The 12675-nt window shown below is 35.6% G+C and overlaps 1 protein-coding gene across 3 annotated transcripts; it reads left to right on the forward strand.

Moving 5' to 3' along the window:
* Positions 1 to 6423: 6423 nt before the first annotated feature.
* Positions 6424 to 12431, forward strand: LOC122317394 (protein PIN-LIKES 7). Of its 3 annotated transcripts, none has more exons than XM_043134468.1 (11): positions 6425 to 6742; positions 8918 to 9158; positions 9323 to 9402; positions 10121 to 10245; positions 10334 to 10455; positions 10587 to 10802; positions 10914 to 11033; positions 11147 to 11247; positions 11477 to 11529; positions 11629 to 11814; positions 11924 to 12431. In XM_043134468.1, the coding sequence occupies exons 2-11, from the start codon at positions 9024 to 9026 to the stop codon at positions 12046 to 12048; spliced, it is 1263 nt and encodes a 420-aa protein (XP_042990402.1). In that variant the 5' UTR covers positions 6425 to 6742; positions 8918 to 9023; the 3' UTR covers positions 12049 to 12431. The 3 variants fall into 3 exon arrangements, with proteins under 3 accessions (XP_042990404.1, XP_042990402.1, XP_042990403.1); XM_043134469.1 differs by lacking the exon at positions 6425 to 6742 and adding an exon at positions 8571 to 8744; XM_043134470.1 differs by lacking the exons at positions 8918 to 9158; positions 9323 to 9402 and having other exon boundaries at positions 6424 to 6742.
* Positions 12432 to 12675: the final 244 nt, after the last annotated feature.

The raw sequence follows: 12675 nt of genomic DNA on the forward strand, positions 1-12675 counted from the left end.
TGATTGCCTGATTTTTTGTGGTGCCGAGATGGTCCAATGGCAGGTTTTGAAAGGTATTTTGCAGTCCTATGAAGTGGCATCGGGTCAGAAAGTAAACCTGGACAAGACTTCTCTCTTTTTCAGTTCTAATACGAGGATAGAGGTGCAGGATTTACTGACTCAGAGTATTGGGGCTAGACATTGTACAGATACTAAGACTTATTTAGGACTTCCTTCTGTGGTAGGAAAGGCCAAATATAGAGTATTCTCTAGCATAAAAGGGAGGATCGAGAAAAGAATCAAAACTTGGCATAATAAGTTCCTATCTCAGGCGGGTAAAAAAGTTTTAATCAAATCTGTACTGCAATCTCTGCCTACCTATGCTATGTCTCTTTTCCTTTTACCTTCTAAACTTTGTAAAGTCATATACCAGCTACTCTCTAGGTTTTGGTGGGATCGCATGGCAAATCAGAGGAGAGTCCAATGGTATCAATGGAAAAAGGTGATTGTTCCTAAGAACCAAGGGTGTTTAGGATTTCGAGACATGGAGAGTTTTAATCTTGCTCTGTTGGCTAAACAATTCTGGCGTATTGTAACGAGACTTGCTTCTTTTGTAGCACAGATTTTGCATGATAAATACTTCAAGGATGGGGACTTAATGCATGCTACAACAGGGGGATCAGCTTCTTTCATATGGAAAAGCTTAACTGCAGCAAAGGCATTGGTCATGGATGGCATGAGGTGGAGGGTAGGGAATGGGAAGCACATCAAGATATGGTATGATAAATGGTTACCAACACCACATTCTTATAAGGTTCAGTCACCTATTAAGCTTTTGCATCATGAGGCCACAGTGGATAATCTCTTAACAGTTGAGGGTAGATGGAAAGAAGAGTTGGTTGATGAGATTTTTTCCATAGAGGCAGCTATTATCAAAGGTCTACCAGTGAGTAGAAGGGGTTCCGAGGACAAGTTATTTTGGAGTCCTTCTAGAAATGGCCAATTTTCTATGAAATATGCTTACTATCTTCAATGTTAGAGGAAGTATGCGCTGGTGGGTGGTCCATCTGCATCTTACATCAATTCGGATACTTGGAAAAACCTTTGGGCTTGACCAGTTCCTTCGGGTGTCAAAGTCTTCATGTGGAGAGCACTGACTGGAGCATTAGCAACCAAAAGTAACCTGTTTAAGCGACATATCTCAGATACGGATTTATGTCCAGTTTGCAAGCTGCATGTGGAAACTAATGATTATGTCCTGTGGAATTGTGCAGCTGCCAGAGATGTCTGGGTAGATTCAAAAAGCTTTTTACATAAAGCTAAATGTCAAGAGGTAGATTTCATTACCATTTGGGAAGATCTGGTGGAGAAGCTCTCTCTATATCTCAGTTAGAATTGTTTGCCTGTATTTTTAGAAAGATCTGGCTAAGATGGAATAGTTGGGTTTTTGAAAATACTTTTGAGGCTCCAACTAATATGTGGCATTGAGCAGGTTTAGAGCTTGATGAATTCAAACAGGCCATTGTTCCAGTTTAGATACAGCATGTAATTCATAGTGCCATCAAGACTAATGTGTGCTGGAAGAGACCTGAGGAGGACTAGATTAAAGCCAATTGGGATGCTGCCTTTACCGAGAGTACTGGGAAGATGGGAGGTGGTTGTCTTTCGAAATTCTTATGGTGAGGTGCTTCCTACTGCTAGTTGGTCACAGACTTTTATCTCGAGTGCAATACATGCTGAAGCTTTAGCCTTGGAAAGAACAACTAAATTATGTGCTAAGTTGGGTTTCCAGAACGTTGTTTTTTAGGGCGACTCACTTATTTTGGTTAATGCTATTTTTAGTCCAGAGGAGAACTGGTCATGGTATGGCCAAATAGTGGAGGATCTCAAACCAACGTTTGGAGCTGCTCTACACAGGAAGATTCAGCACGTGGGTCGTCAAGGCAACCAAGTGGCTCATCTTTTGGCACAATTAGCGTTACAATATAATGAAGAGTTTGTCTGGATTGAAGAGATGATGGACTGTTTTGCTTTTAATAAGCATGTGTCTCCAGTGACTTGATTTATGAATGAATGATTCCTTTGAAAACAAAAATAAAAAATAAAAAATAAAACAAAAAACAAATGGGTTGGACAGGAGTAGTCCAAAAAATCTCTTTGATTTATCTATATGGATCGAGCAATATTTAATAAATAATAATGAGCCTCGAGTCAATGCTAAAATTGCCCCACTCATCCCTTAAAATTTTCAGGCCAATTTCTAAATAAATAGATCCCACTTGATCCATTAAAACATTTTAACCCAAATATCAAATCTAATAAAAATTTATATTCCGTCAAAATAAATTCTAGTCTCGTATGTATCCTATTCGGAAATACTCACTAGATCTCAAGTGCACTTCTCATACGTGTTAACCTAAAAAAATTTATACAACTCGTACTTGACTTGGACTTAATGCTCAGCCCGGGTGTTACACCGTAACACCGGCTACTACGTACGTACCGATCTACGATCACCAGTACTGGACTCGACCCATTAAAATGATGAAGAAAGAAAATGATCGGAGTTGATGGGTTTTAATTGGACGTTTTTGCTTAAATAATTGGGCGAGAAGCAACGAGAAAGAGCTGGATGACGACAACTACTCAAGATCATATTCCACGTGGGCATGGATGCCGATAAATCTGAAGTAATTATATTGATCTAGACTTCATGCCAGTTTCTGCAGCTTGGCAGTGATATATAATATATATATATTGATATGTGTGTGTGTGTGAATAGCCAAGAATATATAGTATGATATATACTGAAATTTGTAGATGGATTAATGTCTTTTGAAATTATTTCGGAAGGGATTTCAAAATTGATTTAGACTTCATATATATCAAAAGTTTACCCCAAAGAGCGACTTATGGGGCTGGGATAACTTTCATCGAGTTTTCTTAAGAAAAATAAAATTACTTAATAATATATGTATCAATAATAATTTTTTTATATTTAAAATTTAAATTGATATTATTTTTAATAAAATTAATTTTTTAACTGATCATAATATTATATTAATGCATATATTAGAACACCTTGTACACTAGATTTTTCCCTTTCCATAATTCATATTGATCGACGTTAATTAAGGAACCCACCACGGACGTACGCCGCGCTAATATTAACGCGTTAATATTCCTAACAAGACACACTTGACTGCAATTTTCAACCAAAAAAAAAAAAACTATATACGTATGAGCTTATGTCATACTGCACGCACGCCCAGCTTCGGCTGCAGCTTATGAAATCGCGTTAATATTCCTAACATAATTGTCCATATTATAATTGAAACATGAGTCACATAAAAAACTTTGTGGAACTTATAATTGTAAGAATCACATAAAAAAAAAACAAAAAAAAAAAAAAAAAAACAATTAATGCATGTGGAAATTACATACATAATATACCAATACTGCATGATGCACGTACCTGCAGCAGCGGTACTAAATTAAAGAGGAATGGTCGGCATCTCGATAATGATCAATCTCGAGCATTTCTTTTGATTTTTTTTTTTTTATTTAGTGATTTTTGTAATTATTTTTTATTACTAAATTATTAACATGATACTGAGTCAGAACTAAATTATTTATAACATGATGGCGGCTGTGGGGGCAAGCGTTCAATAATAACGGCCCCGGCCACGTGATATATATATATAATTATTTGCTAGCTAGCTGTTTCTAATTTGGACTCTTCTCCATGAATATATACATATGATAACATGACACCGTTAATATTATACTATACATGAAATCAAACTAATTAAATACATCCATATATAATCTGTAATCCGCGTCTACATTTACACCATAAAATCTCCTCGGTCGGTCGTACAATTCCAAATAATACAAACTAAATCAAATCTATAATAAATGTATATATGCATGCGTATATCTATAAAAACAAAAAACCAAAATTCGAAGTGTACAGATCTAAGAAAACCATCGCCATCAAACCACCAGATCTATCTGCGGTAGATTCAATTATTATTATTATTATTATTTTTTGTTTGGAAAATATCAGTCGGTCAATCAGTGTGTCTTCTTAGAAATATTAACGCTGTCATGTTATCATGTATATGTATATATATATATATATATATATATTCATGGAGTAGAGTCCAAATTAGAAACAGCTAGCTAGCAGATAATTATATCACATGCGCCGCCATTATTATCGTATACTAATTTTATTTGAAAATTTTTTTATTATATAATTTAATTTAAAAAATAAATCTTAAAATTTAAATCTTAAGAATTAAATTATATCGTCACATAGATAATATATAATATAAAAACTTTTAAATAGTACTATTTTTATAAGATAGTGATGATAAAAATAAAAGCATGCCACATTATTGGTGAGTACTTAAACCAAATTATTCATTCCAGCATATTATTGCGCGCATTATTATTCAAATGTTGAGGTACTGATCGATCGATCGATCTCCATCTCACCTATCAACCACGTTTCCACGCATGATCCCTTCCGTCCTGCATACATCACTGTATGTCTCATGTACGTACGTGGCAGGCAATAATTGTAATGCCACATTTGATGCATATATATATATTATTTTGACATATGGACGGCCGCCATTGGCAGCTAGCTAGCGTCGATCGGTTTATTAATCCGACCTACACGACTCATTAATCATATTTCCATCCGACTCTTCATCGATTGAACAAACAAATTTGGATTCGTCGACTTTGAGTTACTGCATACTACGTACGACATGCGTACGCTTGCCGCCAAACAAGCCGGCAATCATGTAATTAATAATTTAGTTCTACTAGTCTACCCGCGGCTATACAATATGGACAATTATATATGTTTGATCCACTGATTGGAGTGCTAAGTACTTTTGCACTCCCAACAAAAGTTGATGATCTGTAGATTCTGCATGTTTAATTTATATATCATGATGCTGCATATATATATAAATTAGATCTAATTTCATTTGGAATGGAATTCGATCATTGCAGTTAATAATTGCATGGTGGTCTAGTCGACGTTATCATTTATGCATGTGAGTGGCAATATATATAGCATGTGATGGAATGAATGAGTGGATGCTTGGCATTCTGCTTTTACAAAGATAGGATATATAAGAGTGCATGTGTCGACGTCGCCCGCGTCTAGGCGCTAGTGCGCTCTCTAACTTGTGAATCAAAATTGAATGGCTTTAATTTGAGCCCAGCTAGTGTAGGTGAAATGCTCATGAATATCAAGTTGTACGTACGTACGTTATACATCCATCCTTCGATGATCGATATTATATATAATATCTATAAAAACATAAATAAATGTAAAATATTGGTACATATATAACAAGCTCATGTGCATGAAGATTATTAATTACTAGCTTTATAAACAAAAGATCGATTATTAATTACTAATTTATCATTAAGTTTGTTTATGCGTACGTGGTGTTAATATATATATATATATATATACACAGAAAATGATAGGTGCATCCAGAATGGTACCACTCCCCATTTTGACCGGTACTGTGTTTTTTTTTTTTTTTATTTAATGGTTAAGGAAATAAGTACTATTAGTGGATTGATATTTCTTATTTTTTTAAAATGTTTAAAAAATGATTGAAAGAAAAAAAAATAAAAAAGTGCATATGCACTTCTCGTGCAAGGGGCACCATTCAGCTCGATCCCTCTAGTACTATTGTCCTATATACATGAGAAATTCTAAATGATGACTCCATCATTTTGCTCCCTCATTTTGACCACTATTTTATTTTTTATTATTATTTTAATAATTAATGAAGTGATTAATACTACTAGAAAATTTGTATATTTTATTTTATATGTTTAAAAATTATTTAAAAAAATGCAATTGCACTAATGATAATTTTGAGGAGGCAAAATGATGGAGACTTTTTTTTTTTTTTTTTCTAAGCAAGCATTTTATAGATAAACCAAGTGTATGCTAGTTATTTCTTCACGCGCCAAAGAATTCGGAAGAAAATCGAATGACGTAATTATAATATATACGCATGCGAAACTCGATTAGTATCCATTCATAACCACATGCAAACTTCTGGTGTAAAATGTTTTGCTAGATAGGGTTATCTAATTATTGAAGTAGTTTTCAAGCTGTCTACGTTAGTTGTGAGCCCCCATCCAACACTTACCCACATGATATATATCATAGTAAAAATATTAATTAAACTGGAATATTATACATGATGCATGCATTGATATATGATTAATTAATACTTATCCCTTTAGCAAGTAGCAAGTCAACATGATCAAGACCAAGTATTCCCGGCGAGAACCGATCGCGATCGAGTCTCATCCTCTCAGCTCGTACTTATTGGATGCGTAAAAGTCGAGACCAAATGTTACCTATTTATATAATTTGTTCTCATCTTTAATTTGTTGCAAGAGTATAATTAACATATAGATATACACACAGGATATTGATAATCGAGGGGCTGATGGGCAATTAATTAAGCTGATCAAGTACGACATATATGCATGGCTGAAGCAAGAAATCTCATGATTAGGCTTTAAAAAAGCAAGCAGCAGCACTATAAATATTATTATGATGCAAGGATTCTGATTCACTTTTGAAATTGAGTCTCCAACTCATGATCATCTGTTGCTCCGGGTTTATCTCCTCCATCGATCGATCGCCGAGACTGATACTACTTTCTCAACCCAACCCAGATGATCAAGATCAATTGATTGCGCGCAGGTTAGTGATGATCATCATCTCTCTTTTATCTCCATCGATCCCTATTCTTCCCTTTTACTTCTTCCGGCCTCTCGTTCCCGTTATGCTTCAAAAACCATTTAGTATTCCACTTAATTTTTTTCTTATTGCATGTATCTCATTAAATAATTAATGTTATAGTTTCTTCCCTAGCTAGCTGCTGGGCTTGCTATATATATATATATATATATATAGTTTTTACTCTTTATTAATTGATGTCATCGGTCAGAAATATTTCTCGGAATAATTGCGGCCTTCGCCGGTCTTCCTGAGGCTGCTTGCTGCAGGAATGTATCTACGACCGACATATCTTCGACTGTTTCTCGCCGCTTCTAATTTGCATGTTTGTGTCAACAAGTCATTACGTAATCAGACAAAGACTTTCATCTCCAGACTCTAATCATACTGAATACATCATAAATCATAATTAATTCTATACCATTCCAATTTCCCGATGGTTAATTAGTCAAATACGTATATAATCTGCTCTTAACTGCAGAACGAATATTATAAATATATACATATATATATTGGCTTGGATCTGGGTCAGTAGTTTATATAATACATTGTATATATCCGAATTGTTAGGATTTAGAAAGACATAAAAAATAGACATATATAAATGATAATATAAACTATTTCTGATCAATGTAGAAATATTTGTCTGATTGTATGTATTTATCTCTCTCCATTTTAAATAATAGAACTTGATTCAGAAATTGTAAGATCAGTACTTATTATTAGCTAGCTAGGTTAGCACAAAATCAAGCAGCTAGTACTGTTTCAACATTAATAATTAAAATTGATCTTTTGCGAAATCGTACCAATAGATCTATTAATTAATTAATTGTTATTAATTAATGACGCATGCTGCATGCTTTTAATTAAACAGTTGATGATTGTTAATTTAGTAGTACTCTTAATGCTTCCTTGTGGCCAGTCTCAACTACCAATTAACATCATCATGATGTTTTATAAAATGAGACCGACCAAGTCCATGATTGTTTATTATTCTTGTATGTAAAGAAGCAACTAAAAACGAAAAGACAGCAAAAAGTAGCTAGCTAGGGTCACTTAATTAGCAGCTGTTGGCCAGCTTGCAGTTATTTAGAGCAAAGGAAGGCATCTCCGAAGCTGAAAGCTTTTAATATGTCCTAATTTACTTAGGAAAATGATATAAGAACAACTATATTACAATTTGTTTACTACAATGATATAAAACAATTATTATTTTATAGACTCTAAATTGTTGCAAGTACAGAAATTTTAAATTAAAGTAAAAAGTATTAATATTTTAATATATAATAGTAATTAAATTGTAATGTAGTTGGTAGTGTATCATTCTCCATTTACTTATTACACTACTGATCTCCTCTCCGGCCCATTTTCTGCTTTTCTTCGTGTTTGTCCGACCATGACCATGTGATCCGTACATCATTACAAGAAAACTGTTTTTTTGCGTGTTTGCGGCCACCATGAGAGCATACAAATATATATATATAGCACTTGTAAGTATACATAAATGCATGACTTTTGGCCATATTGAACCCAAATTGAAGTACTTGTTCCCACCTCCCTAAAACCACCCTTTTCTTCCTTCACTTGTAATTTCGTTTACTACTACTAATTTGGAGTTCAACTATTTGTTATAATTATTATACGTCTCTAGAATCCAATGTGTACATGACTGGGATTCTGCATCATTCCACAAAACACTAGCTAGGATTATTAAAAACAAAACAAAAAATTCCAATATCAGAGAGATCGATGGCTTTGATCGGGCCAAAGTGCTCGACTTATTGACTATATAGTCGTATATTATGACAGCAAAGCAAAGCAAGCAAATGAGAAATGGCATTATATATACATCTAACCATTAATGCGTCGCGCATAGAGACCGTACTGCTCACAAGTGCTGACAAGTGCTGTGTTCCTTCATGGTTCTTTCCTGGCCTCCGAGTTATGGACCGTTGTTCATTCCCATGTATAATCCATATTACCAAATAGCCACTTTAGCTTTGGCGGGTTTCCTTTTTGTCTGTTGCAACTTCTGTTTTATTGAATTATGATTACCAGACTTGTTTTCTCCTGTCCTGTCTTTCGCAGGATTTTCCTTCTTTTCTATTAGAGCTGTAATAGTACTCTGTCTAATTGTAGAGTTCCAAGTTGCTGAGATATATTAGACCATAACTGAAGCCCGGCCACCACCTGCAAAAGGAACAAAAACGCATCTTGTTTCCTAACACAGGAAATTCAACCAGAGATGGGTTTCTGGTCACTTTTTGAGGTGGCGTCCATGCCAATCTTGCAAGTCCTCTTGATCTGTATATTGGGAGCGTTCTTAGCAACTGAGTACTTAAATCTTCTCCCTATGGACGCCCGGAAATCCTTGAACAAGGTAATGCATGCATCCACACTTAATAGTTATGATTAGACCACCTCAGAAAATCTAAGCTTCTTGTACTTTTGGCATGGCGAGGGAAAAAAGTTAATGCTCTTCTATTCCTCTTTTTCAATCTTAAATCTTTTAGAATCTATGAGGATTTTTTGTTCCTTATGCAGATCGTCTTCATGGTCTTCACTCCTTCACTTGTATTTGCGAGTCTGTCCAAGACTGTTACGCTCCAAGACATCATTTCATGGTAGGTTACTCTTGTCCTAGTCTCTGTGAATTTCTCTTTTTCCCCTGTTACATTCGGCATCCTTTCGACATCTACTTATCTTTCTTCCTCTTTGTAACAAAATGAAATGCCTTGGGAAGCAGTAATTAATCTAGAAAGAGTTTTTAAGTTTGATATTCATTTCTTTATTTGGGAAAATAAAAATTAGGGACGGAGAAAAATCCAAGCGTGCGTAGTCACAGTTTTTTTGCTGAACATGTTTATTTTTTTTCCTTTCGATGAATTTATGAAGTGATAATAACAAATTCAAAAGGTTCTCTTCAATGATATATATATATAGCAGAGTTGGGACGGTAAAAGAAAGTTGCTAAGAAGTGAGAAAAGACGAAGAAAGAGAAAAGAGAAAAGAATGACAAATGAGATTTTCTCAGAGCTTTGGAAATTCTCAGAGTTTTTGGAAATTCTCAGAGTTTTCACCAAAACAAGAAGCTAGGTTCAAGGATGAGCCTCTGCCCCTGATGAAAACTGCATTAGGCATTAATTTGAGCGCACTCAGACTCAAGTTTCTCTCTCTTTTTTTTTTTTTTTTTTTTTTTTTTTTTTTTGTATATTGGTTTTGCTTTTTTTTTTTTTTTTTTTTTTTTTTTTTTTTGTATATTGGTTTATTGCATTTAGTTGGACCATTAGATTTCTTGAGGTCTCCGAGCCTTAATCGTTTCTTGTGCTATTATCCCTTCAGGTGGTTTATGCCAGTAAACATCGCTCTTACCTTTTTATTTGGAGGAATCCTTGGATGGGTGGTTGTGAAAATATTGAAGCCAAAGCCTCATCTGGAAGGCCTGATCATTGCTACATGTTCGTCAGGTATTTTGTCAGTGCCTACACCTTTCTTCTTCTTCTGAGGATCCATGTAAAAAGTCGGGTAAATCCTTATAATTAGCTTCTTAATCAGGAAACCTGGGAAATCTCCTCCTTATCATCGTCCCCGCAATCTGCAATGAGGATGGGACACCATTTGGAGAACGTAATATCTGTAGCTCTGTTGGACTCTCATACGCATCTTTCTCCATGGCGGTAATGTGACCTTACTATTCCTAACTTACAATCATTGTCTGAGCTCACTGTTCTTCCGCACGTCCTTTCCTCGAAGGTGCTCCTTTTTTCCGGATCTAAGACCTCATTCCTGTTCGTATTGGCTATTGCAGATTGGTGGTTTCTTCATCTGGACTTATACTTACCAGCTGATAAGAACCTCATCCATGAAATTCAAAGCACTTCAAGCAACTGAGGAGGTCTCAAAGGTACCTAACAATGATTTCAATAGTGATGGGCAAACTCGCCTTCTCAAGGAAGAAGATCCAGAACAAGTTGCTATAAGTGTGTCTTCAATCAAATCTGTTGATGACACAGAGAACGAAGTTGTAAGTCCTCCCCACGTCCCTACCTATATATTGTCTCATGTGACATATGTCCAGACACATGCTAACCCCCCTAAATCATCGGTTGGACTATTTCAATCAACCTAACTGCAGATTGTAGCCCAAGAATCGGCCAGCAGATTGGAGAAGAGAAATGTGTCATTCTGGAATAAACTAATTGGATTTCTTCAGCAGATTCAGGAGGAGCTATTAGCACCGCCAACACTGGCTGCCGTTAGTTTTCTCAACATTTCACCATCATCTACATACTTGACAAGCTTTTAGAAGGTACCAACGTCTCGTCTATACAAAAGATTAGTAACTTAGATTTTTCTGCCCATAATCAGATCTTAGGACTCGTATTTGGAGCAATTTCATGGCTGAAAAACTTAATGGTTGGTGACAATGCCCCCCTGCGGGTGATCCAAGACTCCATCCAATTACTCGGGTATGAAACACTGATTTTTCATTTAGGCAAATGAAAATATCAATAACTAGGTCAAAGTATTTCCAATGATTGAATTGAATAACTGAATGTTATGCACTCATGTTTTGAGTTTTCATTTATCACAAGTAGCACCTAGCCTGCCAACAATTTATTAATTTCGTCAGATAATTTCAATTTACGTTATATATATATATATATATAACTAACTAACAGAAGAAGGTCTCTGTAGGGACGGGACTATTCCCTGTATCACTCTTATTCTAGGAGGCAACCTCACTCAAGGTGAGTAGAAATCTGATACATCCTGTTGTACGTTTAAAACAGCCTCAGAAGGGAACAAAATCTTACTCTTTGTTACTTGCTGTATCTCGAGTTATGTAGGCTTACGCTCGTCAAAAGTCAAATTATCAATCATCACAGGAGTGCTTTTCGTCCGATATGTTCTACTTCCAGTAATCGGCATTGGGGTTGTTAAAGCATCTGCCAATCTTGGCTTTCTCCCTTCAGACCCTTTGTACCACTTTGTGTTACTGGTTCAGTTCACCCTGCCTCCTGCCATGAATATTGGTTAGTAATCCATACAGTACGCAATCTCAGCGCTGTATTTGTCATGTCTTCATCCATGTGTTCATAGATGATATAGCTGTTTCTTAACATAAAATAAACGATTTTGCAGGCACTATGACCCAGTTATTTGATGTGGGTCAGGAAGAGTGCTCAGTTCTGTTTCTATGGACATACGTGGTTGCAGCAGTTGCTCTCACAGTTTGGTCGACAGTCTACATGTGGATCTTGTCTTGAGAAAGCCTGAATCAACTATGAAGTTTACTACCGCTTGAAACAAGAAAAAATAATGGGAAAGCTCAATATGGGTTGAAAAGCCATTATAAGTGGTCCATTATATACGTACATTTCTACATCGCGTGATTTTCTCCCTTCTAAATTCAATTATTGATTTTGTAAGGTATTTGTGAAAACTTTTTTGAGGTAGATTTAGGTGCACCCTTTAAAGTTGCGTGCTTTCATGTTCTCGATCAACTGGCTAAATAGACCAAAAGGTCGGCAGACCTTTAGACTGTGTGTGAATTATTTTCTGTTACAGAGTTTACTTGGATTGACCATCGTCTCTGTAGCAGTCTCCCTCCATGGAAATATATATAATACTCACAGAGCTTGCTTGAGAATGGATGCCCTATACAGAAATCCGCACCTTTTTGCTCGGTCGTTTGATGAGACCTCCGATGTAGTATATACTATATACAGTGTCTTCGTTCGGTTTCATAATTGCTACAGATCCTCCAATACCAGTCGTTATTGTCCCCTGTACTACAGATTGAATGGTAATATGCTTCAAGATGTTCGTATTATTACCGTACTTTAGCACAATGATATCACTTGACCGACACTTTAGCTTAATCAGAATATTCA

Source organism: Carya illinoinensis, chromosome 7, assembly GCF_018687715.1.
Source record: "Carya illinoinensis cultivar Pawnee chromosome 7, C.illinoinensisPawnee_v1, whole genome shotgun sequence".
Lineage (NCBI taxonomy): Eukaryota > Viridiplantae > Streptophyta > Magnoliopsida > Fagales > Juglandaceae > Carya > Carya illinoinensis.

What these genes read in the sequence shown, in the direction of transcription:
- LOC122317394 (XM_043134468.1), top strand. Translation starts at nt 9,024, where the DNA reads ATGGGTTTCTGGTCACTTTTTGAGGTGGCGTCCATGCCAATCTTGCAA. An exon ending in CCCGGAAATCCTTGAACAAG is followed by an intron (nt 9,159 to 9,322) that starts GTAATGCATGCA and finishes TTCCTTATGCAG; the next exon opens with ATCGTCTTCATGGTCTTCAC. An exon ending in GCCTCCTGCCATGAATATTG is followed by an intron (nt 11,815 to 11,923) that starts GTTAGTAATCCA and finishes ACGATTTTGCAG; the next exon opens with GCACTATGACCCAGTTATTT.